The sequence below is a fragment of the Bombina bombina genome, chromosome 2, assembly GCF_027579735.1.
Source record: "Bombina bombina isolate aBomBom1 chromosome 2, aBomBom1.pri, whole genome shotgun sequence".
Taxonomy (NCBI): Eukaryota; Metazoa; Chordata; class Amphibia; order Anura; family Bombinatoridae; genus Bombina; species Bombina bombina.
Window position 1 is genome coordinate 1,290,528,696 of NC_069500.1, and position 27,886 is coordinate 1,290,556,581.

The 27,886-nt window shown below is 40.6% G+C and overlaps 1 protein-coding gene across 1 annotated transcript in view; it reads left to right on the forward strand.

The window, feature by feature from the left end:
* The window catches only part of TAPT1 (transmembrane anterior posterior transformation 1), a 287,059-nt gene that overhangs the window by 55,672 nt on the left and 203,501 nt on the right, over nucleotides 1–27,886 (forward strand). Inside the window, exon 3 of the mRNA XM_053704116.1 lies at nucleotides 5,488–5,606. Within this exon, the coding sequence (XP_053560091.1) occupies nucleotides 5,488–5,606 (119 nt within the window). The remainder of the gene's footprint in view (nucleotides 1–5,487; nucleotides 5,607–27,886) is intronic.

Here is a 27,886-nt window from a genome sequence, read left to right on the forward strand (position 1 = left end):
AATAAAGATACCAAGAGAATGAAGAGAATTTGATCATTGGAGTAAATTAGAAAGTTGCTTAAAATGTCATGCTCTATCTGAATCACAAAAGAAAACATTTGGGTTCAGTGTCCCTTTAATTATAAAGCTCATGCCTAGAGCTGCTCCCTGGCTCAGCAGAGCATCAAATGAAAGATAAGCACTCTAAAAATAAATCACTAAAGAAAAGGTTTAGGCGTGCAAACTATGACAATTCTGCTATCTGACTCTGTTCCAAGTCTGTCAGTGCACAGCCCTGGGCCGCGTGCCTACCGCTTCTTATGGCCGATCACCTCTGCACTCTGCCCACCCCCAGACCGCCGCCCGCCCGCCCTCCCCTTCTACCTCTTCAGTGTGCACTTAGTGTACCGTAACCGTACTTGTCAGGTGGGTACCATACATGGCTCCTTCACTTTCTAGACAGTGTCAGACAGTCATGCGGTCAGGTGCCAGGCATCCCCCTCATGATTTCCCGGTTTCCGTTTAGAGAGACAGCACAGCAGTGAATGACTCCACTGCTCCACACGTCACTGAGCAGTGAGCACAGATAGGCAGGCAGGTTTAGGCTAGCAGCGCAACTTTCGCAAGCCCCATGGCACGCTCACAACATTCATAGTGAAATTGGGAAGGGGAGGAGCAAAGTACAAACAAGCAAAAGCAGCCAGGAAAACTATTTGTGGAAATTGCAGCGCTGGCTTAAGGGGCAAAAAAATTAATGTGTCTACAACTTCCCCATGTATTTCTTTGAATTTCAATAAAAATTAAAAAAAAAATAAAAAAAAAATCCTGGTGGTGTCACCCCCTGGAGGGTGTCACCCAGGTGCAGCCCGCACCTCCCTAGTGACGGCACTGTGTACAAGCACCTTAGGCTCTCTGAGCAAGTGCTGTGTTTAAAATGCTGTTGCACGGAGCATACTTAAATACACTTTTAAGACAGCTATTGCTTTTATTAGAAGCATTTTTGCTTATAAACTTGATTACAAAAATGAGTCTATTCAAAACTGAAATGCATCTGTGGATTCCAATTTTGATTGGTATGTCCCTTTTTTTAAAGGACCAGTAAATACAGTTTATTTGCATAATCAACAAATGCAATAGCACTTAGTCTGAACTTAAAAGGAGTAGTAGATTTTTTTTCTGACAAATTTTAAAGTTATGTCTATTTCCGCTCCCACTGCATCATGTGACATCCATCAGCCAATCACAAATGCATATATGTATATTCTGTGAATTCTTGCACATGCTCAGTAGGAGCTGGTGACTCAAAGTGTACATACTACTGTGTAATACTGTGGAGAACAGCTTTAGATATCTATTTTCTACCAGTTGTAGAAGCAATGTTAAAGAGAGAAAAATCTCTCAACAAGGCACAAAAATAATATATAACAAAGCACAATAATAATAATAAACCTATTTATTTTCATCAAGTTTTTTTGACAGTTTTTTTTTTATTAAGAGGGTCGTTAACAAAAGCTACGAGTGGGGCTGTATAAATATTGTTATTGGTTCATATACCACTTACATAAAGAATAGTTGCTTATTTTCATTGTTAAATAAGGCGCAGATACTAATCAGACTGGAGAAATTTATCTTTACATCCCCTCAGCTTGCCCATGGAAAATTGCAACCCCCCAATTTTGTTTGCTAAATTTGAGCGCACAGATACGCTTCTCTACAGGCGAACTGAGGAGAACCCATAGGAGCATTATCCGGAGAATTCTCCTTGTGCTTGATAAATCTTGCATTTTGGGTCAGCTTTATCAAGCACAAGGAGAATTCTCGATGTTATTCGCCTCAAATTTATCAAATTTTTTTACGTTTTTTTTTCTGCTTCTTCATAGTGCTAAGGAGATGTAATAATACATTTCTCCAGTGGGATGATTATCTGCACCTTATTTATCATTGAAAATAAACAACTTTTCTCCTAAACTCACCCTTTCTGCCGCTGACAGCACAGCGCTCTTCTTCAATGAGGTGACATTTCCATTTCTAAACCAATAAGTGTGTATGTCATCTGACATCGTAGCACGGTCATTGGTTTAGAGGTGGAAATGTCACCTCATTGGTAAAGAGTGCTGTACTGTAGATGACCGGAGCCGCTGACTTTAGTGAGCTGCTGTGGGACAGAGAGTTGATCACCCTTTTTTTTTTTTTTTGTGTAACTTTATGAATTTTTCATTGATGGTAAATCCTAGCGTTTTTTTTTAAACACTCCGATTTACCATCAAGTTAACGCCCCTCTTCAACAAACTGTCATGGAATAAAATAGATCTAAGTTTTCATTGTTTTTATGCTTCTATTTTAGTTTTTTAAATATTATTTTTGTGCCTCAAAACCTATTTTTGAGCTGTTATATATATTTTTTTTTGTGCACTGTTATATAATATTTTTGTACTCCAGTATACATTATTATTGCGCTCCAAATATACATTATTTTCTTTGCAATGGCATGGAGAGTCCACAAATCCATTTTAATTAATAGTGCAAATTCAACTCCTGGCCACCAGGAGGAGGCAAAGAACACCCAGCAAAGCTTTAAGTATCCTCCCACTTCCCACAATCCTCCAGTAATTCTTTGCCTTGTACATCAGGAAGATGTGCGAAGATGGTGTCTGAAGATATTTAATCCTTTAATGGGTATTTTGCCTGCAAGCAAGGATTGGGGCTATGCTGTGTCCATGTAATCCTCTTTAGTAAGAGTAATGGTGGCTTTTAGCAGTTGGAAGACGGCAAGGTAGTCTTTGCTTACCTTACAACATTTATGCTACCCCTATATAGAAAAGGGTTAGTTACTCTGCTTTTCTTTTGCTTCAGGTCCCTGTCAGAGGTCGTCTGAGTCTGTCATACCTGAGATGCTGTACCTGCCCTGCAGCTGAACTCCACAGGTAGGTGCTTTTTACCTTCTAGGTGAAAAGGACATAGCACTTTGGGGGTTAAATATCCTCATTGAATTTTCAGTGGAGACTAGCGACAGGCAGACTTTTTCAACAAAGGGAAGTGTGCCTGCTATCTGGAGGTGCCCTCAGTGATATCCCTTAAGTGGAATTCCAGAGTTGGACTCAATGGTTTCTTGTTTTATCTCCAAGCTTTCCAGATACGGATCTAATTAAAGGGATCCGCAGGTAGTTCTGATTGATGCCCTAGCGGTTCTGTGGGTTTCAGTCTGATTTTCCTTTTCTGCCGTTTGCCTTCCTTCCTCGGGTGCTAGTCTGTTTCACTCTGAGGCAGGTTTTGGTGTTTTCAATCGCTCCTGTTTGGCCTCGCAGAATTTGTGTTGCGGACATGGGAAAGATGTCCTCCTCTACCCCATGGAATTCCGCTGAGGAAGGGCCTTCTACTTCAAGGTCTTTTTCTTCAACCAATTCTAGATTCTCTGAAGCTGCCTGCGTGGAGATTGACTAGACCTAGTCTGGTCTAGTCCGAGGTTTTTTTCTGATAAGGTTATGGTCTTCTTTATTCAGGCTTGTAAGCCGTTTTCTCCCAAGATTAACCATAAGGTTTGCCGACATTCCTTTAGTGGTGCTAGTCTCTGGATTTCTATAGATGCATTCCGTCCTTTCTCCAGGGGGGTCTGGAGAAGGGTTTGTCTGTTAATTTCCTGAAGGGCAGATTTCTGTCCTCTCTGTTCTGTTACATAAAATTGTAGCCGAATTTGCAGAGGTTCAGTCTTTTGTTCAGGCCCTAGTCAGATTCAGACCTGTGTTTAATCCTATTGCTCACAGTGGAGTCTTTATCTTGTTCTTAGGCTGCTGATGCAGGCTCCGTTCAGTATTCTGCATCCGGTTGATATTAATTTTCTTCTTGCTTCTGCTCGTAGAGCCTCTAAACCTTTGGCTCTACAGTGTGATCCTCTTCCTTTTTTACATGCAAATAAGACGGTTCTCGTACCTGTCTGGAATTTCTTCCCAGGGTTTTTGGTCTGCAGTATCAATCAGGAAATTTTCGTTCCTTTGTTCTGTCCTAAGCCTTCTTTTCAGATAACCCCTGTTACACATTCTGGTTGTGGCTTGTGCTCTAGACTTAAGGGCCAGGAGGCCACGTTCCCTACCCTCTCCTTTTGATTGGTGAGTATCTTTCGGTTGGCCTATGAGTCAGCTGGACTACATCCTCGTGGAAGGATTTCGGCTCTTTCAATCAGGGCTTTCTGTTCTTCCTGGGCTTTTAAAAATCAAGGCTTCTGTGGAGCAAATTTGCAAGGCGGTCACTTGTCCTTGTTACAACCTTTTTTTTTTTTCTCTCAATCTTTTTCAAAATGTATGTGTTTGCCTCAGCTGAGGCTCCAGAAAGAAAGGTTCTTCAATCGGTGGTGACCTCAGTTTAGGTCCACCTGTCTTTTTCTCCCTCCCTTTCCATTCTGTGTCCTCTAGCTTGGGTATTGGTTCACACTAGTAATTAGAATTGATTTGTGGACTCTCCATGCCATTGGAAAGAAAACAAAATGTATTCTTACCTGATAAATTATTTTCTTTCCTGGCATGGAGAGTCCACTACCCACCCTTGTTTACATTCAAGATGGCTTGTTAATTTGTTTTTTGAAACTTCAGGCACCTCTATACCCTTGATATCCTATTCTCTTTCCATATTCCTTTCGGCTGAATGACTGAGGGATTGTGGGAGGATACTTAAAGCTTTGCTGGGTGTTCTTTGCCTCCTCCTGGTGGCCAGGAGTTGAATTCCCACTAGTAATTAGAATGGATTAGTGGACTCTCCATGCCAGGAAAGAAAATAATTTATCAGGTAAGCATACATTTTATTGTTGTGTTTTTTTTTTTTTTTTTGTAACATTGCTTCTACAACTGGTAGAGCATAGATTTCTAATTTTGTTCTCCACAGTAGTTATGAAGAACTTTATTGCCGGAAAACTTAGTCCGCTATAAGAGCACATGTTCTTAAAGGAGACGGGGAACAAAGTAGTAAAATCTTACAGTTGTACTTACACAATTTTAGGCACATTTTGAATGATAAATAGGGGAATTATTTCTCATGTGCATTTTTAGAAGAACATATAGGAGAATAGCAATGATAAATCTTGCCCTATGTGGGTCATCCACCTGAAATTTATGTTGCCATTACGTAACTGAACAACAATTTTTGTTTTTGTTTGCTTTATCAAGCTGGAAAGATAGGGAGGTAGAGCAGGTTCAGCCTATTTCAGTGGTTAGCTGCCTTTTACGAGTAAATATATAGTTCTCTCTGTGATTGGACTAACTACTATAGCTGTACTGGGGAATAAAGCAAGTTTACAAAAAGTGCATTTTATACAACAAAAGTTTTGTATACAAATAGTTGTAGTTTAAAAAGCGGTTAAAATTCTCTCTTTTAGATTGGAACAAAGGAAAAAGACATATAGTGTTTATTTAAATAATCTGCTTACATTCTTCAGTAAATATAATTGACATTTTCTGAAATTGAAACAGGATTAAACAAATTATCCAAATTGTAACCTTTTCCTTCCTTATTCTTTTCTAGTTGATGATTTTTGGATTTTTTCTGTGCCTGGATGCTTTCCTGTATGTCTTCACGTTACTTCCACTGAGAGTTCTGCTGGCTTTTATTAGGTTAATTACATTGCCATGTTGTGGATTAAGGTAAGGTGGTTTTTTTTTTGTTTTGTTTTTTTACTCACTCATTTACTACTTATTTAGCTTTACCAGATTTATAGAGACAATGTGGGGCGATTTATCAAGGCCTGAATGGGGCCGTATACACCCGTTTCTGCACGAGCCTTCAGGCTCACCGGAAACGGGAGTTAAGAAGCAGCGGTCTTAAGACCGCTGCTCCTTAATTCGTCCACCTGCTCTGAGGCGGCGCCCAATCACATACAATCGGGTTGATTGATACCCCCTGCTAGCGGCCAATTGGCCGCAAATCTGCAGGGGGCGGCATTGCACAAGCATTTCTATTAAAATGCTTGTGCAATGATAAATTCCGACAGCATATGCTGTCGGCATTTATCGATGTGCGGCGAACATGATCGCTACAGTGGATTATGTTTGTCTGCACTTTCATAAATCGGCACCAAGGAAGAGATATTTGTCTCTTCCCTTTTATATACATTTTGTGGTGTAAATATGAAATTTTGTTTCTGCTATCACCACATAATACTGGGTTTCCGGAAGATGAAGAAAACATTCTCAGGTGTAATTAAAGGGACAGTTCACCAAAAAACTTCTCCCCTTTTGAATTGTTTCCAATGATCCATTTTGCCTGCTGGAGTATATTAAATTGTTTACAAGTAGCTCCTTTACCCTTATTTCAGCATTTGAAATAGCCGATTTAGCCTGTGGTATCCTCAGCTACTATTATAGTTTCTGTACTGGAGTATATGCTATTGATAAGCCTAAGTAAACACAGCCAGCAGATGAAATTACACTCTTAATGGGGTGCAGGATAGTTAGAGAGAACAATGAAAAATTATAATTGTATTACTTAAGTATTGAGGACAGATTCAAGCCATCCTAATTTTTTTAAAGAAAAGGTTTTGTGAAGTTCAATATATAAGACTAAGAAGGAACTTTTCATCACTAGATTACTTCTTAAAGGGATACTAAACCAACATTTTTTCTTGCATGATTCAGATGGAGCATGCAACTTTCTAATTTGACTCCTATTATCAATTTTTCTTTATTTGAAAAGCAAAAAATGTAAGCTTAGAAGCCAGACCATTTTTCGTTCAGCACCTGGGTAGTACTTGCTGTTTGGTGGTTAAATGTAGCCACCAATCGGCAAGCGCTACCCAGCGTGCTGAACCAAAAATGGCCGTCTCCTTAGCTTAGATTCCTGCTTTTTCAAATAAAAAGATGTAAAGAGAACAAAGAAAAATTGATAATAGGAGTAAATTAGAAAGTTACTTAAAATTAAATGCTCTATCTAAATCATGAAAGAAAAAAATGTTGGTTTAGTATCCTTTTTAATAGAAGCAGAAAAATGTGTCCTAAGGGGATAAAACCTCTGTTATATGAATAACTTTAAAGAAAAAAATCCATCATTTAGCAGCTTTTTTTTTTTTTTATAAATCACAAGCTTGGTAACTCAAACATTTTATCTTTGTGGCGCAATAGTGTGCAGGAGATTCTCTACCTTTTATAAAGAGTAGTGTATTGGGCACATAATTAGAGATTAGCAGATACTTAGACTGTAACTCTGATTTTATAAATGATATAATAATGTGCAAATACTGTTCTGTCTACATACTGGAAAGAACACAAAGAAACATTGTTTTTCCATAGAATAGATTCCATCAAAAATGCCCGTTGCCATACGCTTTGTCTCCTATTAAATCCTTGGCAGAATGTTTGCTTTCAGATAAAAGAACAGGTTCAAAAACATTAAAGAGCAGAAGTTACCTTTAAAGGGACAATGTATTTGGCCATGGAGTTGATAAGAGCTCATTGTTCTCAAAGATCCTGCAGGAACTCCCTTGCAAATGGGCTGAGGTCTTTCTCTCTCACCCCTACTGTGAGGCTTATTTCTGCTGATGCCTTTTATTTGCATAGCTTTTCCATAGCCAGTACTTCAGTATTGAAATTTTCAGTGTAGGTGGTGGTGGTTTCAACAAAATCAGCAATTTCATATGACAAAGTTAAAGGACCTATTTGTAAACAGTTTAATACATTCATGCAGGAAAAAGGATAATTGGAAACCCATTCAATTGTGGAAAGTTTTACAGTACAATTTGCCTTTAATGGTCTTAACATTTTTTTTCAAATTCCTCTTCACTAGGTAGTGACATTCAGACCTACATAGTTTTTTTTTTTTTTTTGTCCTCCTCTGTGGGTAGCTATAACTATGTATTACGCCAGAATGATGTCCTTTTTATAATAAATTAATACTATTAAATGAATATTTTCTTCTATTTATAAGGCTGATGTACAGTTATTAAAGTGATTGTAAAGTTTTATCAATTTAAGCCCAGTATCTAAAAATACTCTTAAAAACAGGGGCACTTTAATTCCTTAAACTTTACAAGCACGTTTTTTTTTTTTTTTTTAAATACTTTAACTTTTTCTTACAGTAAACAGAACGCCAATCCTCCGACTGTATTTTGCAGGTCGATGACGAATCCGGCTTCCTCCATTCGTTGTGTGCCCCACGAGCTGGACGCCAATGGGGTCACGCAACGATTGGAGAAAGCCGAATCCTTCATCGATCTGCAAAATACAGTAGACGACGCAGGCGGAGGATCGGCGGTCTGTATAGCGTAACAAAAAGGTAAGTATTTAATAAAAAAAAAGTTTAACGAATTAAAGTGCCCCCTTTCTCCAACATTGGTGTGTCCGGTCCACGGCGTCATCCTTACTTGTGGGAATATTCTCTTCCCCAACAGGAAATGGCAAAGAGCACAGCAAAAGCTGCCCATATAGCCCCTCCTCTGGCTCCGCCCCCCAGTCATTCTCTTTGCCGCTCTGAACAAGTAGCATCTCCACGGAGATGGTGAAGAGTATGTGGTGTTAGTTGTAGTTTTTTATTCTTCTATCAAGAGTTTGTTATTTTAAAATAGTGCCTGTTTGTACTATTTACTCTAAAACAGAAAAGGATGAAGAGTTATGTTTAAAAGAGGAGTATGATTTTAGCAGCAGTAACTAAAATCAATTGCTGTTCCCATGCAGGACTGTTGAGCCCAGAGAACTTCAGTTGGGGGGAACAGTTTGCAGACTTTTCTGCTCAAGGTATGACTAGTCCATTTTCTAACAAGACTTAGTAATGCTAGAAGACTGTCATTTTCCCTCTTTGGGATCGGTAAGCCATTTTCTTAGACTCATAACAGAATGAAGGCTTATTAATGGGCTATATACTGGTTGACACTATTGTGGGCTAAATCGATTGCTTTATTCGATATTTATATGTGGTTTGAAGTGTTTTAAAACTTGAGAATAATTTGGTAACGTTTTTAAGCGCCAGGCAGTCGTTTAGACACCTTTCCCAGTCAGGAAGGGCCTTTCACTCTAGTAGGCAGAGCCTCATTTTCGCGCCTTAATTGCGCAGTTTCTTTTGGATGCAGTGCATGCAGCTTCATGTGAGAGGGTCTGGTGGCCATTAAAAACGTTCCTGGAAGGCTTATTTCTGTGGCGCATAACCCCCAAGGACAGGTGAAGCCGCAGCAAACGCTGTGGCTGGGACTGTAGTGGGTTTAAAATTGTTAATTGATAAAACAGCTCCGGTTTCCTCATTTAAGGGGTTACAAACTTGAAAATTGGGGTGCAATACTTTAAAAGCATTAAGACACTAGGGTGCAAATTTGGTAAAGATCGGATATTTCCTTCATAGTTTTTCACACATTCAGAAATAAAGTGTGCTCTGTTTAACATTTAAAGAGACAGTAACGGTTTTGTTTAAAAACGGTTTTATTGCATTAATAGCCTGTATAAGCCTGTCTAACATGTCTGTACCTTCAGATAGAACATGTTCTGTATGTATGGAGGCCAAGGTGGTCCCCCCTTCAAATGTATGTGATAATTGTGCCATGGCGTCCAGACAAAGTAAGGACAGTACTGTCACATTTAATATGGTTGCCCAAGATGATTCCTCAAATGAAGGTAGTGGGGGTAGTTCACCATCCTCTCCTTCTGTGTCAATACCAGTTATGCCCGCGCAGGCGACTCCTAGTACATCTAGCGCGCCAATGCTTGTTACTATGCAACAATTAACGGCAGTAATGGATAATTCTATAGCTAATATTTTATCCAAAATGCCAGCATTTCAAAGAAAGTGTGATTGCTCAGTTTTAAATACAGTAGAGCAAGAGTGCGCTGACGATAATTTATCTGTCATACCCTCACACCAGTCAGAATTGGCAGTGAGGGAGGGTTTGTCGGAGGGAGAAATTTCTGATTCAGGAAGAGTTTCTCAACAGGCAGAACCTGATGTTGTGACGTTTAAATTTAAGTTAGAGCATCTCCGCGCCTTACTTAAGGAGGTACTAACTACTCTGGATGATTGTGACTCTTTGGTCATTCCAGAAAAATTGTGCAAAATGGTCAAATTCCTAGAGGTCCCTGTGCACCCTGATGCCTTTCCGATCCCTAAAAGGGTGGCGGACATAGTGAATAAGGAGTGGGAGAAACCAGGCATACCCTTTTTGTCCCACCTCCTATATTTAAGAAAATGTTCCCCATGGTCGACCCAAGGAAGGACGCATGGCAAACAGTCCCTAAGGTTGAGGGGGCAGTTTCTACGCTAGCCAAACGCACGACTATTCCCATTGAGGACAATTGTGCTTTCAAAGATCCTATGGATAAAAAATTGGAGGGTTTGCTTAAAAAGATTTTTGTTCAGCAAGGTTTCCTCCTCCAACCAATTTTGTGCATTATTCCTGTCACTACGGCGGCGTGTTTTTGGTTCGATGAACTAGAAAAGTCGCTCAATAAGGAGACTCCATATGAGGAAGTCATGGACAGAATTCACGCACTTAAGTTAGCTAATTCCTTTATTTTAGATGCCGCTTTGCAATTGGCGAGGTTAGCGGCGATTAATTCGGGGTTTGCAATTGTGGCGCGCAGAGCGCTCTGGCTAAAGTCTTGGTCGGCGGATGTATCTTCCAAGACAAAATTGCTTAATATTCCTTTCAAAGGTAAGACCCTTTTTGGGCCAGAATTGAAGGAGATTATTTCAGACATCACTGGGGAAAAGGGCCATGCCCTCCCACAGGATAGGCCTTTTAAGGCTAAGAATTTGTCCAATTTCTCCAACATTGGTGTGTCCGGTCCACAGCGTCATCCATTACTTGTGGGAATATTCTCTTCCCCAACAGGAAATGGCAAAGAGCACAGCAAAAGCTGCCCATATAGCCCCTCCTCAGGCTCCGCCCCCCAGTCATTCTCTTTGCCGCTCTGAACAAGTAGAATCTCCACGGAGATGGTGAAGAGTATGTGGTGTTTAGTTGTAGTTTTTTATTCTGCTATCAAGAGTTTGTTATTTTAAAATAGTGCCGGTTTGTACTATTTACTCTAAAACAGAAAGGGATGAAGAGTTCTGTTTAAAAGAGGAGTATGATTTTAGCAGCAGTAACTAAAATCAATTGCTGTTCCCACGCAGGACTGTTGAGCCCAGAGAACTTCAGTTGGGGGGAACAGTTAGCAGACTTTTCTGCTCAAGGTATGACTAGCCATTTTCTAACAAGACTGTGTAATGCTGGAAGGCTGTCATTTTTCCCTCATGGGGATCGGTAAGCCATTTTCTTAGACTTAGAAAGAATAAAGGGCTTATTATGGGCTATTAACTGGTGGACACTCTTAAGGGCTAAATCGATTGTTTATTTAAGTTTTTATTTAAAGTTTGAAGTGGATTTCACACTTTTATTATTTGGGGAACGTTTTTTATCACCAGGCACTAGTTAAGACACCTTCCCAGTCAGGAAGGGCCTTTCACTGTATTAGGCAGAGCCTCATTTTCGCGCCATTATTGTGCAGTTTCTTTTAAGTACAGTGCATGCAGATGCATGTGAGAGGGTCTGGTGTCCACTGAAAAAGTTCCTAAAAGGCTTGAAATACCCCCCTGGGATAGTTGAAGTCACAACAAAGGCTGTGGCTGGGACTGTAGTGGGGTTAAAATTGCAAACGACTCCGGTTTCCACATTTTAAGGGTTAACAGCTTGAAAATTGGGGTGCAATACTTTGAATGCATTAAGACACTGTGGTGAAAATTTGGTAATTCCTTCATTGTTTTTCACATATTCAGTAATAAAGTGTGCCCTGTTTAACATTTAAAGAGACAGTAACGGTTTTGTTTTAAAACGGTTTTTGTACTTTATTAACCAGTTTAAGCCTGTTTAACATGTCTGTACCTTCTGATAGAGCATGTTCTGTATGTATGGAAGCCAATGTGGTTCCCACTTCAAATATATGTGATAATTGTGCCATAGCGTCCAAACACAGTAAGGACAGTATTGTCACAAATAGTAAGGTTGCCCAGGATGATTCCTCAGATGAAGGAAGTAGAGATAGTTCTACATCTTCTCCTTCTGTGTCTATACCAGTTATGCCCGCGCAGGCGACCCCTAGTACTTCTAGCGCACCAATGCTTGTTACTATGCAACAATTGACGGCAGTAATGGATAACTCCAGAGCTAATATTTTATCCAAAATGCCAGCATTTCAGAGAAAGCGCGATTGCTCTGTTTTAAACACTGTAGAGCAGGAGGGTGCTGATGATAATTTTTCTGTCATACCCTCACACCAGTCTGAAGTGGCAGTGAGGGAGGGTTTCTCAGATGGAGAAATTTCTGATACAGGAAGAATTTCTCAGCAGGCAGAACCTGATGTTGTGACATTTAAATTTAAATCAGAGCATCTCCGCGCATTACTTAAGGAGGTGCTATCTACTCTGGATGATTGTGACAATCTGGTCATCCCAGAAAACTTGTGCAAGATGGACAAGTTCCTAGAGGTCCCGGTGCACCCTGATGCCTTTCCGATACCTAAACGGGTGGCGAACATAGTGAATAAGGAGTGGGAGAAGCCAGGCATACCTTTTGTCCCTCCTCCTATATTTAAGAAATTGTTCCCTATGTTCGACCCCAGGAAGGACATATGGCAAACAGTCCCTAAGGTCGAGGGGGCGGTTTCTACACTAGCCAAGCGCACGACCATTCCCATTGAGGACAATTGTGCTTTCAAAGATCCTATGGATAAAAAATTGGAGGGTTTGCTTAAAAAGATTTTTGTACAGCAAGGTTACCTCCTTCAACCTATTTCGTGCATTATTCCTGTCACTACAGCGGCGTGGTTCTGGTTCAAGGAACTGGAAAAGTCGCTCAGTAGGGAGACTCCGTATGAGGAAGTCATGGACAGAATTCACGCACTTAAGTTAGCTAATTCCTTTATTTTAGACGCCGCTTTGCAGTTAGCGAGATTAGCGGCGAAAAATTCAGGGTTTGCAATTGTGGCGCGCAGAGCGCTCTGGCTAAAGTCTTGGTCGGCGGATGTATCTTCCAAGACAAAATTGCTTAATATCCCTTTCAAAGGTAAGACCCTTTTTGGGCCAGAATTGAAAGAAATTATTTCAGACATCACTGGGGGAAAGGGCCATGCCCTCCCACAGGATAGGCCTTTCAAGGCTAAGAATAAGTCCAATTTTCGTTCCTTTCGCAATTTCAGGAACGGACCGGCTTCTAACTCGGCAGCCTCTAGACAAGAGGGTAACGCTTCCCAGACTAAACCAGCTTGGAAACCAATGCAAGGCTGGAATAAGGGTAAACAGGCCAAGAAGCCTGCTGCTGCTACCAAGACAGCATGAAGGGGTAGCCCCGATCCGGGACCGGATCTAGTAGGGGGCAGACTCTCTCTCTTTGCTCAGGCCTGGGCAAGAGATGTTCAGTATCCCTGGACACTAGAAATAGTCTCTCAGGGTTATCTTCTAGAATTCAAGGAACTACCCCCAAGGGGAAGGTTCCACATTTCTCACTTATCTTCAAACCAAATAAGTAGACAGGCATTCTTACATTGTGTAGAAGACCTGTTAAAGATGGGAGTGATACACCAAGTTCCAACTGTGGAACAAGTTCTGGTGTTTTTACTCAAATCTGTTTGTAGTTCCCAAAAAAGAGGGAACTTTCAGACCAATTCTGGATTTAAAAATTCTAAACAAATTTCTCAGAGTTCCATCGTTCAAAATGGAAACCATTTGAACAATTTTACCTACAATCCAGGAGGGTCAATATATGACTACCGTGGATTTAAAGGATGCGTATCTACATATTCCTATCCACAAAGATCATCATCAGTTCCTAAGGTTCGCCTTTCTGGACAAACATTATCAGTTCGTGGCTGTCCCATTCGGACTAGCCACTGCTCCCAGAATTTTCACAAAGGTGCTCGGGTCCCTTCTAGTGGTTCTAAGACCAAGGGGCATTGCAGTGGCACCTTATCTGGACGACATTCTAATGCAAGCGTCGTCTCTTTCCAAGGCAAAGGCTCATACAGACATTGTTCTAGCCTTTCTCAGATCTCACGGGTGGAAGGTGAACGTAGAAAAGAGTTCCCTGTCTCCGTCGACAAGAGTTCCCTTTTTGGGAACAATAATAGATTCTTTTTAAATGAAGATCTTCCTGACAGAAGTCAGAAAGTCAAAGCTTCTAAACTCTTGTCAAGTTCTTCTCTCTATTCTGCGGTCTACCATATCTCAGTGCATGGAAGTAGTAGGGTTGATGGTTGCAGCAATGGACATAGTTCCTTTTGCTCGAATTCATTTAAGACCATTACAACTGTGCATGCTCCAGTAGACAGGATCACCTGTCTCAGGGAATGAGTTTCTACAGACCAAAGTGGTTCATTGTCACGACCGACGCCAGTCTATCAGGCTGGGGCGCGGTCTGGGATTCCCTGAAAACTCGGGGTTTATGATCTCGGGAAGAGTCTCTTCTCCCGATCAACATCCTAGAACTGAGAGCGATATTCAATGCTCTCCGGGCTTGGCCTCATCTAGCGAAGGCCGGAAACATAAGATTCCAGTCAGATAACATGACGACTGTAGCTTACATCAACCATCAGGGAGGAACAAGGAGTTCCTTGGCGATGAGAGAGGTATCCGAGATCATCAAATGGGCGGAGGATCACTCCTGCCACCTATCTGCAATCCACATCCCAGGAGTAGACAACTGGGAGGCGGATTATCTGAGTCGTCAGATTTTCTATCCGGGGGAGTGGGAACTCCACCCGGAGGTGTTTGCCCAGTTGACTCAATTATGGGGCATTCCAGACATGGATCTGATGGCGTCTCGTCAGAACTTCAAGGTTCCTTGCTACGGGTCCAGATCCAGGGATCCCAAGGCCACTCTAGTGGATGCATTAGTGGCGCCTTGGTCGTTCAACCTAGCTTATGCGTTTCCACTGTTCCCTCTCCTTCCCAGGCTTGTAGCCAGGATCAAACATGAGAAGGCCTCTGTGATTCTGATAGCTCCTGCGTGGCCGCGCAGGACTTGGTATACAGACATGGTGAATATGTCATCGGCTCCACCATGGAAGCTACCTTTGAGACAGGATCTTCTAGTACAAGGTCCATTCGAACATCCAAATCTAGTTTCTCTGCAGCTGACTGCTTGGAAATTGAACGTTTGATTTTATCCAAGCGTGGGTTTTCAGATTCAGTGATAGATACTCTGGTCCAAGCCAGAAAACCTGTGTCTAGAAAGATTTACCATAAAATATGGAAAAGATATATCCAAGGGATTCTCCTGGAGTAAGATTAAAATTCCTAAGATCCTCTCCTTTTTCCAAGAAGGTTTGGATAAGGGATCGTCAGCGAGTTCTCTAAAAGGACAGATTTCTGCTTTATCTGTCTTGTTATACAAACGACTGGCAGCTGTGCCAGAGGTACAAGCTTTTGTACAGGCTTTGGTCAGAATCAAACCTGTTTACAGACCCTTGACTCCTCCTTGGAGTCTAAATTTAGTTATTTCAGTTCTTCAGGGGGTTCCGTTTGAACCCTTACATTCCATAGATATCAAGTTGCTATCTTGGAAAGTTCTGTTTTTGGTCTTCTTCTAGAAGAGTTTCTGAATTATCTGCTTTGCAGTGTGATCCACCCTATCTGGTGTTCCATTCAGATAAGGTTATTTTGCGTACCAAACCTGGTTTTCTTCCAAAAGTTGTTTCCAACAAGAATATTAACCAGGAAATATTTGTTCCTTCTCTGTGCCCGAATCCAGTTTCAAAGAAGGAACGTTTGTTACACAATTTAGATGTAGTCCGTGCTTTAAAGTTCTATTTAGAAGCAACAAAGAATTTTAGACAAACATCATCCTTGTTTGTCGTTTACTCTGGTAAGAGGAGAGGACAAAAAGCTATTGCTACCTCTCTTTCTTTCTGGCTGAAAAGCATTATCCGATTGGCTTATGAGACTGCCGGACGGCAGCCTCCTGAACGAATCACAGCTCACTCCACTAGGGCTGTGGCTTCCACATGGGCCTTCAAGAACGAGGCTTCTGTTAATCAGATATGTAAGGCAGCGACTTGGTCTTCTCTGCACACTTTTTGCCAAATTTTACAAATTTGATATTTTTGCTTCTTCGGAGGCTGTTTTTGGGAGAAAGGTTTTGCAAGCCGTGGTGCCTTCTGTTTAGGTAACCTGATTTGCTCCCTCCCTTAATCCGTGTCCTAAAGCTTTGGTATTGGTTCCCACAAGTAATGGATGACGCCGTGGACCGGACACACCAATGTTGGAGAAAACAGAATTTATGCTTACCTGATAAATTACTTTCTCCAACGGTGTGTCCGGTCCACGGCCCGCCCTGGTTTTTTAATCAGGTTTAAAAAAAATTTCTTTTTCTTTATACACTACAGTCACCACGGCACCCTATAGTTTCTCCTTTTTCTCCTAACCGTCGGTCGAATGACTGGGGGGGCGGAGCCAGAGGGGGAGCTATATGGACAGCTCTTGCTGTGTGGTCTCCTTGCCTTTCCCTGTAGGGGAGGAGATTATCCCACAAGTAATGGATGACGCCGTGGACCGGACACACCTTTGGAGAAAATAATTTATCAGGTAAGCATAAATTCTGTTTTTCTTAGACTCTTAACAGAATGAAGGCTTATTATGGGCTATACACTGGTTGACACTCTTGTGGGCTAAATCGATTGCTTTATTTAAGTTTTTTATGAAATCTGAGGTGATTTATAAAACTTTTATTGTGGGGGAACGTTTTTAGGCACCAGGCAGTTGTTTAGACACCTTTCCAGTCAGGAAGGGCCTTTCACTATAGTAGGCAGAGCCTCATTTTCGCGCCATAATTGCACAGTTTCTTTTGGATGCAGTGCATGCAGCTGCATGTGAGAGGGTCTGGTGATCATTGAAAACGTTCCTGGAAGGCTTAATTTGGTATCGTATAACTCCTAAGGACAGGTGAAGTCGCAGCAAACGCTGTGGCTGGGACTGTAGTGGGGTTAAAAATTGTTATTTGATTAAACGGCTCCGGTTTCCTCATTTAAGGGGTTAAAAGCTTGAAATTTGGGGTGCAATACTTTTAAAGCATTAAGACACTGTGGTGAAAATTTGGTAAAGATATTTCCTTCATACACAGTGGGTAAGCGCGGTGTAGCGGCAACCGGAACCGGTAATGGTAGGTAAAATGCTCCAATGGAATTGTCTGGCAGAGTGCCGTAGCCAGCGATCAACTCAAAATCGCTGTATATACAAGAACAGGAGGACAAATGGCAGGTACTCCAATAACCAAGTAGGCGCAACTATAATCGGTAAAAAATTCAAAACTTTAATGAAAAAATGTTTAAAAATTGTATATAAAATACACAATCAAGCTGGACACAAAGACAGGGGGTGAAAAAGACAGGCCTGACGCGTTTCGCGCCCCCTAGTGGCGCTTATTCATAGGCTGCAGCACCTAGTGTGTGGTGCCTTTTTAAAGGGCAAGGAAAACCATTATCCCTTAGTGTGCTAATCATTATTAAAAACAGTAACAAAATAAAAACAACAACAAAATTACATTGGGATTACTTACAAAAAATATAAATACAGATTCAGATTCAGACATACCTAAGCCAGTGTGTGGAATAATGTGATACCTAGACATTTTAATGAGTGTCGAGTGTTCATTATTATTGGGACTTTTGCTGGGACTCTTTGCTTACTGACATTAATGTCAATTGTCTGTTGTACTAAAATTAGTACTTAGAGTTTGGTTTCAAGTTCACATACCGGTATAATCCTCTGAAATTTATCTGGCATATTTAACCAATAGCGCAACTTAAAAATACACGTATTTTTCAAATAACATGGCTGACACAGACAGGGAGGGTGCGGGATACGATTCCAATAATGTAATACAGGATTCAGACACCAACACCAATGAAGTGGAAACTACTGATATGTTTGATATGTACAACAGGGAGGATTTTTTCAATAAAATATTTTCTAAGGCTGAAAGTGATATTGAGGAGTCAAGCATAAGAACAAACTTTAAAGCCTTACAGAATACCTTGATCTCTGATTTGCGCCTGATGTGGGAAATTGTAGCTTTTAATAGATACTTAGAGGCAGACCGTATTCCAAGGGGACTCAGAATAAAGAAATATCCATCTTTTGAATTTGAAGACCCCCCTGATATGGAGGATTGGAACTCGGCACTCAGAGTGTTCCCTTAAACTCATCAGGATCCTTATCAGAGTGAAAGAGAAAAAAAGAATGAAGTTAAAAGTTAAGGTTGAGAGCATTAAAGAGGATCTTAAACCGTTGGAAGCCAGTTCTAAGTTTTCTGAGCACAAAAAGAAAATGGATGAGACTTTGAAAAAATGTGATCAAGAGCAAGCCTCAAGAAAAGGAACAAAATTTGTGCGTGATAAGGAGGATTATGATCTGGATAAAGTATATAATTGGGCAGAAGTGCGCCAACAACAACGTGATAAAAGAAATAAGTCATGGAAAAACAGACAACAGTTCAAAAACATGCAGAAAGATAAAGACAAAGATCAAGTCAAGCTAGCTCCAAAATCCATACTTAAAAATAAAAACAAGAATGCTAGGAAGGTGGCATTCAGTGCTTCAGAGGGAGAGTCCACGGATTCAGAAGCTAACACTTCAGCTATATCCTCAATTTCTTCTTTCTGCACTTCTACTGCTTCTTCATCGTCTTCTCCTGCCTCTTCTCCTCCTTCCTCTCCTACTCCTCTTTCCTCATGTGCTTTTTTACAGGTGCAGACGGGGGAAGAAACGGAAGGACAACCGGTGACACGTTTGAAAATAAAGAAAAATGTAGAAAAAGGAAAAAACACAGAAGGAGGTGGCGTAAAGGAAGACAAAAGAAAGCACAAGATGAAGAAAGGGCAGAAGTAACACCCTCAATATCGTCACACAAGTCTTTAGAACAAGGACTAAATGTTATTAATATCTCTCAATATGAGTTAAAGGACAGTGAAATTTCAGTGTTATCAAAAGGACTGGGTTTTGCTCCAACAAATAGGCTTTCATGCTTTAACACTCTGTTGGATGTAAACAAATTCATTCGTAAATTGTCCTTAAAAAGGTTTTTTGCCTTAACTGATAAGGGTACTGAAGAGCCACAAACTAAGATTGAGACATCAGATGTAGATAAAGTTTCCCCACATTTACCATTTGCTGATGCTTGCTCTGTAGCGACCTTGAATGAATTGTACAATATGGGTGGCATTGACCAGGAGGACCATAAAGAGATACTGGATAGACCTAACAAGCATGGGTCTAGTTTCTATCCTACCCATTATAGAGGTCCTATGGTCAATGCTTACCATAGGTTGGTACAAGATGATATACTTAAGCTGGAAGCTGATATGGACACTGGCAGCGATGCTGTCACCCATAATCTGAAATATCATGAACGTCTAGCTATTAAAACTCTTAAAAATAATGATGATATAGTCATCAGAAATTCAGATAAGGGTGGCAGCATCGTAGTCATGGATAAGTCCTACTACTTCGAGGAAGCACGGAGACAACTTTCTGACAGCAGTGTATATAGGTTGTTGCCTGGCAACCCTGTCCATACTTTCAAAAAAGAAATGGGTAAACTTGTAGCAGATGGAGTCATTTTGGGGATCTTTAAAAATGAAGATGTGGTAACATTAATACCAGATTATCCAGTCACTCCGTTATTTCATCATGTCCCCAAAATTCACAAAAACAAGGATACCCCCCCGGGAAGGCCCATAGTTGCGGGCATAGGTTCTCTTTTAGAACCTCTAGGGGAATGGATTGACACAATATTACAACCTATTGCTCAAAGACAACTTAGCTATTTGAGGGACACATCACATCTGCTTACCACGTTAAACACAATCCAATGGAAAGACAACTATAGTTGGATTACAGCTGACATAGTTTCATTATACACCAGTATACAACAGCACTTAGGCATAAGAGCAGTCAACTATTTTTTAAAAAGGGACACGGATCTGAGTGATCAAGAAATTGATTATATTTGTGAAACCTTACAATTTTTGCTTTCGCACAATTATTTTATGTTCGACAAAGAGTACTACTTACAAATCAGGGGGACCGCCATGGGGGCAAAATTTGCCCCAGCTTTTGCAAATATTTATGTGGCATGGTGGGAACTTACTTACATTTTTTCAACAAATAACCCTTGGATGGATGAAGTAGTGCTTTTTGTTCGTTACATAGACGATTTGTTGCTAATTGTCAATAATGATAAAAAAATTGTCATTTTGGATGATTTGCTGTCATATCTGAGTGATAATCTCATGGGTTTAAGATTTACAGGCGAAGTAAATGATAAACAGATTAACTATTTAGATCTTACTTTATTAATTAATGATAATCAAATAGTAACTCAAACCTATAGAAAACCAGTGGCAGGCAATACAATCTTGCATGCGGCATCCCAACATCCAGAACATGTAAAAAAAGCCATCCCAAGAGGGCAGTTTATTAGGCTACGCAGGAATACCCAAGATGATTCCATCTATGACAGACAGTCCTTAGAGCTAAAAGATAGACTTATTAAGAGAGGCTATAACCCAAGTAGGCTTGAACAATGCAGATTAGCAGTTAAGGCTTATAATAAACAACCCATTACTGCACATAAGAAGAATCAAGTCACTAGTGACACTATAGTCTTCACAACAGAGTATTCAACAAATTATGATGCAGTAGTAAAGATTTTAAAGAAGCATTCCCATATCCTTCTGGGAGATGACATTCTCAAACCATTTGTAAATAATTTCAGGTACGTCCCTAAAAAACCAAGGACATTAGGGAAAGTACTTGCTCCCAGCTTAGTTACTGACACTGCGAGTGTCCCCTCAGGAGACTGGCTATCAAAGAAGGGGCTATACAAATGTGGTAGCAGGGATTGTTTAACTTGCCCTAACCTCATTAGGGGTACACATTTTTCCTCAAGTGTAGATAATAAACAATATGTCATAGATTTCTATGCTAACTGTAAAACCAGATTTGTCATCTACCTATTAACGTGTAATCTCTGTAAAAGTCAATATGTAGGTAAAACCTGACGTGAAGTCAGAACCAGGTTTGGGGAACATGTCAGAGACGTCAAAAATTATTCTAAGGACTCCGCAGTCGCTAGTCACTTTAATGGTTTACATTTCACCCACAAGGCTGATATTTCAGTCCAAATTATTGATATCGCTAAAATTCCAATTAGAGGAGGCAATAGGCAAAAAGCTTAGATAAGAAAGAAATATTTTGGATATTAAAGCTTAATACATGCCAACCACTAGGAATGAATAAAGCATGCGATATTAACTACTTTACTGATAACTGAAATGGCACTATGTAGTCATGAGACTATTAATTAATTATATATTTCCCTTACTATACTAATATTGTGATATCCCTGTAGTGTACAATACTAGTTGGTCTATACATATTTAAGAAAACTAGGACATCTCTTTGTTACTAGTATCCAAACTTAGGTATTTGGTATATATTAATTTCTCATTAAAATGTCTAGGTATCACATTATTCCACACACTGGCTTAGGTATGTCTGAATCTGAATCTGTATTTATATTTTTTGTAAGTAATCCCAATGTAATTTTGTTGTTGTTTTTATTTTGTTACTGTTTTTAATGATTTGCACACTAAGGGTTAATGGTTTTCCTTGCCCTTTAAAAAGGCACCACACACTAGGTGCTGCAGCCTATGAATAAGCGCCACTAGGGGGCGCGAAACGCGTCAGGCCTGTCTTTTTCACCCCCTGTCTTTGTGTCCAGCTTGATTGTGTATTTTATATACAATTTTTAAACATTTTTTCATTAAAGTTTTGAATTTTTTACCGATTATAGTTGCGCCTACTTGGTTATTGGAGTACCTGCCATTTGTCCTCCTGTTCTTGTATATTTCCTTCATAGTTTTTCACACATTCAGAAATAAAGTATGCTTTAACATTTAAAGAGACAGTAACGGTTTTGTTTTAAAACTTTTTTTTTGCATTATTAGCCTGTTTAAGCCTGTCTAACATGTCTGTACCTTCAGATAGAACATGTTCTGTATGTATGGAGGCCAAGGTGGTCCCCCCCTTCAAATGTATGTGATAATTGTGCCATGGCGTCCAGACAAAGTAAGGACAGTACTGTCACATTTAATAAGGTTGCCCAAGATGATTCCTCAAATGAAGGTAGTGGGGATAGTTCATCATCCTCTCCTTCTGTGTCAACACCAGTTATGCCCGCGCAGGCGACCCCTAGTACATCTAGCGCGCCAATGCTTGTTACTATGCAACAATTAACGGCAGTAATGGATAATTCCATAGCTAATATTTTATCCAAAATGCCAGCATTTCAGAGAAAGCGTGATTGCTCAGTTTTAAATACAGTGGAGCAAGAAGGCGCTGACGATAGTTTATCTGTCATACCCTCACACCAGTCAGAAGTGGCAGTGAGGGAGGGTTTGTCGGAGGGAGAACTTTCAGATTCAGGAAGAATTTCTCAACAGGCAGAACCTGATGTTGTGACGTTTAAATTTAAGTTAGAGCATCTCCGCGCATTACTTAAGGAGGTACTATCTACTCTGGATGATTGTGACTCTTTGGTCATTCCAGAAAAATTGTGCAAGATGGACAAATTCTTAGAGGTCCCGGTGCACCCTGATGCCTTTCCGATCCCTAAAAGGGTGGCGGACATAGTGAATAAGGAGTGGGAGAAACCAGGCATACCCTTTGTCCCAGCAAGTTTCAGCAAGGTTACCTCCTCCAACCAATTTCGTGCGTTATTCCTGTCACTACGGTGACGTGTTTCTGGTTCGATGAACTAGAAAAGTCGCTTAATATGGAGACTCCATATGAGGAAGTCATGGACAGAATTCACGCACTTAAGTTAGCTAATTCCTTTATTTTAGATGCCGCTTTGCAATTAGCGAGATTAGCGGCGAAAAATTCAGGGTTTGCAATTGTGGCGCGCAGAGCGCTCTGGCTAAAGTCTTGGTCGGCGGATGTATCTTCCAAGACAAAATTGCTTAATATCCCTTTCAAAGGCAAGACCCTTTTTGGGCCAGAATTGAAAGAAATTATTTCAGATATCACTGGGGGGAAGGGCCATGCCCTCCCACAGGATAGGCCTTTCAAGGCTAAGAATAAGTTTTCGTTCCTTTCGCAATTTCAGGAACGGACCGGCTTCTAACTCTGCAGCCTCTAGACAAGAGGGTAACGCTTCCCAGGCTAAACCAGCTTGGAAACCAATGCAAGGCTGGAACAAGGGTAAGCAGGCCAAGAAGCCTGCTGCTGCTACCAAGACAGCATGAAGGGGTAGCCCCCGATCCGGGACCGGATCTAGTAGGGGCAGACTCTCTCTCTTTGCTCAGGCTTGGGCAAGAGATGTTCCGGATCCCTGGGCACTAGAAATAGTCTCTCAGGGTTATCTTCTAGAATTCAAGGAACTGCCCCCAAGGGGAAGGTTCCACATGTCTCGCTTATCTTCAGACCAAATAAAGAGACAGGCATTCTTACATTGTGTAGAAGACCTGTTAAAGATGGGAGTGATACACTCAGTTCCAACTGTGGAACAAGTTCAGGGGTTTTACTCAAACCTGTTTGTAGTTCCCAAAAAAAGAGGGAACTTTCAGACCAATTCTGGATTTAAAAATTCTAAACAAATTTCTCAGAGTTCCATCGTTCAAAATGGAAACCATTCGAACAATTTTACCTACAATCCAGGAGGGTCAATATATGACTACCGTGGATTTAAAGGATGCGTACCTACATATTCCTATCCACAAAGATCATCATCAGTTCCTAAGGTTCGCCTTTCTGGACAAACATTATCCGTTCGTGGCTCTTCCATTCGGGTTAGCCACTGCTCCCAGAATTTTCACAAAGGTGCTAGGGTCCCTTCTGGCGGTTCTAAGACCAAGGGGCATTGCAGTGGCACCTTATCTAGACGACATTCTAATTCAAGCGTCGTCTCTTTCCAAGGCAAAGGCTCATACAGACATTGTTCTAGCCTTTCTCAGATCTCACGGGTGGAAGGTGAACATAGAAAAGAGTTCCCTGTCTCCGTCAACAAGAGTTCCCTTTTTGGGAACAATAATAGATTCTTTAGAAATGAAGATCTTCCTGACAGAAGTCAGAAAGACAAAGCTTCTAAACGCTTGTCAAGTTCTTCACTCTATTCTGCAGCCTTCAATAGCTCAGTGCATGGAAGTAGTAGGCTTGATGGTTGCAGCATTGGACATAGTTCCTTTTGCTCAAATTCATCTAAGACCATTACAACTGTGCATGCTCAATCAGTGGAATGGGGACTATGCAGACTTGTCTCCACAGATTCAAGTAGACCAGTTAACCAGAGACTCACTCCGTTGGTGGTTGACTCAGGATCACCTGTCTCAGGGAATGAGTTTCCGCAGACCAGAGTGGGTCATTGTCACTACCGACGCCAGTCTATTAGGCTGGGGCGCGGTCTGGGACTCCCTGAAAGCTCAGGAACTATGGTCTCGGGAAGAGTCTCTTCTCCCGATAAACATCCTGGAACTGAGAGCGATATTCAATGCGCTCCAGGCTTGGCCTCAACTAGGGAAGGCCAGATTCATAAGATTCCAGTCGGACAACATGACGACTGTAGCTTACATCAATCATCAGGGGGGAACAAAGAGTTCCTTGGCGATGAGAGAGGTATCCAAGATCATCAAATGGGCGGAGGATCACTCCTGCCATCTATCTGCAATTCACATCCCAGGAGTAGACAACTGGGAGGCGGATTATTTGAGTCGTCAGACTTTCCATCCGGGGGAGTGGGAACTCCACCCGGAGGTCTTTGCCCAGTTAACTCAATTATGGGGCATTCCAGACATGGATCTGATGGCGTCTCGTCAGAACTTCAAGGTTCCTTGCTACGGGTCCAGATCCAGGGATCCCAAGGCGACTCTAGTGGATGCATTAGTGGCGCCTTGGTCGTTAAACCTAGCTTATGTGTTTCCACCGTTTCCTCTCCTTCCCAGGCTCGTAGCCAGGATCAAACAGGAGAAGGCCTCGTGATTCTGATAGCTCCTGCGTGGCCACGCAGGACTTGGTATGCAGACCTGGTGAATATGTCATCAGCTCCACCTTGGAAGCTACCTTTGAGACAGGATCTTCTAGTACAAGGTCCATTCGAACATCCAAATCTAGTTTCTCTGCAGCTGACTGCTTGGAAATTGAATGCTTGATTTTATCCAAGCGTGGGTTTTCAAATTCAGTGATAGAAACTCTGGTCCAAGCCAGAAAACCTGTGACTAGAAAGATTTACCATAAAATATGGAAAAAATATATCTTTTGGTGTGAATCCAAGGGATTCTCCTGGAGTAAAATTAAAATTCCTAAGATTCTTTCCTTTCTCCAAGAGGGTTTGGATAAAGGGTTGTCAGCGAGTTCTCTAAAAGGACAGATTTCTTCTTTATCTGTTTTGTTACACAAACGCCTGGCAGCTGTGCCAGATGTACAAGCTTTTGTACAGGCTTTGGTCATAATCAAGCCTGTTTACAGACCCATGACTCCTTCATGGAGTCTAAACTTAGTTCTTTCAGTTCTTCAAGGGGTTCCGTTTGAACCTTTACATTCCATAGATATCAAGTTACTATCTTGGAAAGTTCTGTTTTTGGTTGCTATTTCTTCTGCTAGAAGAGTTTCTGAATTATCTGCTTTGCAGTGTGATCCACCCTATCTGGTGTTCCGTTCAGATAAGGTCGTTTTGCGTACCAAACCTGGTTTTCTTCCAAAAGTAGTTTCCAACAAGAATATTAACCAGGAAATAGTTGTTCCTTCTCTGTGTCCGAATCCAGTTTCAAAGAAGGAACGTTTGTTACACAATTTAGATGTGGTCCGTGCTTTAAAGTTCTATTTAGACGCAACAAAGGATTTCAGACAAACTTCATCTTTGTTTGTCGTTTACTCTGGTAAGAGGAGAGGACAAAAAGCTACTGCTACCTCTCTTTCTTTCTGGCTGAAAAGCATCATCCGATTGGCTTATGAGACTGCCGGACGGCAGCCTCCTGAACGAATCACAGCTCACTCTACTAGGGTTGTGGCTTCCACATGGGCCTTCAAGAACGAGGCTTCTGTTGATCAGATATCTAAGGCAGCGACTTGGTCTTCTCTGCACACTTTTGCCAAATTTTACAAATTCGATACTTATGCTTCTTCGGAGGCTATTTTTGGGAGAAAGGTTTTGCAAGCCGTGGTGCCTTCCGTTTAGATAACCTGATTTGCTCCCTCCCTTCATCCGTGTCCTAAAGCTTTGGTATTGGTTCCCACAAGTAAGGATGACGCCGTGGACCGGACACACCAATGTTGGAGAAAACAGAATTTATGCTTACATGATAAATTTCTTTCTCCAACGGTGTGTCCGGTCCACGGCCCGCCCTGTTTTTTTAATCAGGTTTGAAAAATGTATTTCTCTATACACTACAGTCACCACGGCACCCTATAGTTTCTCCTTTTTTTCTCCTAACCGTCGGTCGAATGACTGGGGGCGGAGCCAGAGGAGGGGCTATATGGCCAGCTTTTGCTGTGCTCTTTGCCATTTCCTGTTGGGGAAGAGAATATTCCCACAAGTAAGGATGACGCCGTGGACCGGACACACCTTTGGAGAAAGAAATTTATCAGGTAAGCATAAATTCTGTTTTTTTGTGTGGATATTTTTAGATATTGAGCTTTAGTTGAATAAACTTTACAATCACTAAGTATTTTCCTGTCTTCAACAAGTTACATATTATTTCTTATGTTTTTACCTTTGTGTTTTGTAAAAACAAATACTGAACTGTGGAAATATGTTTGCCTGCCTTCTACAAACCTTTTTTTTGTTTATCATGATGTTTTATCATTTATATTTTGTGTGTCAATCAAAGTGCATTGTAGAAAAGTCATTTTTAGGAGGAGATTATTGTTCAGGTGGTTTTATACCAATTAATTAATCAAGTAAATATTAGAAATTATATGTTTTCCTTGCCCAAACACTAACCCCCATAAATACAAGCCAACATCTGCAGTAAGATAATCACTGAGGAATAGCATGAAATGTAAACTAATCCAGAGCAGGTGGCGTGATTACACTGCCTGTCTGTAGTTCTCAATTTGGTATTCAAAATGTATTTATTGTATAAAATACTTCTGAGGTATGTTAAATGCTGGTTGAAATTTTATATATATATATATATATATATATATATATATATATATATATATATATATATATATATATATATATATATATATATAATCTCAAAGTGCACTCCAGATTTTCAAGTAACATAAGCCCTGGGTGCTGTCACAAAATACACATATATATATATATATATATATATATATATATATATATATATATATATATATATATATATATATATATATATATATATATATATATATACAACTTTCCAATTTAATTTTATCATTAAATTTGCTTTGTTCTTTGTTGGAAGCTAAACATCTCAGTGCAATTTGGCAGTTTTTCACAGCTAGACAGTGCTAGTTCATGTGTGCCATATAGATAACGTTGTGCTCACTCCTGTGGAGTTAAATAGGAGTCAGCACTGATAGGCTTAAAGGGACAGTATACACTCATTTTCATATAACTGCATGTAATAGACACTACTATAAAGAATAAGATGCACAGATACTGATATAAAAAAACAGTATAAAATGGTTTAAAAACGTACTTAGAAGCATTCAGTTTAGCTCTGTTGAAAAGGCAGTTGGAAAGCCCACTGCATGTGGGAAATAAGACACTCCCCCCTCCCCCTTCTTTTGCATATGAAAAGACTCTTTACACAAACAGGAGCAAGCTGGAGAAGGTAGCTGACGGTATTCAAATAAAACTTTGGGGCTTGGTTAGGAGTCTGAAAATCAGAGCAATGTTATTTAAAAATAAGCAAAATTATACATTTTTTAAAAAAACAAACTTTATGGGCTTTATAAATAGATCATCTACAAAACATTTATG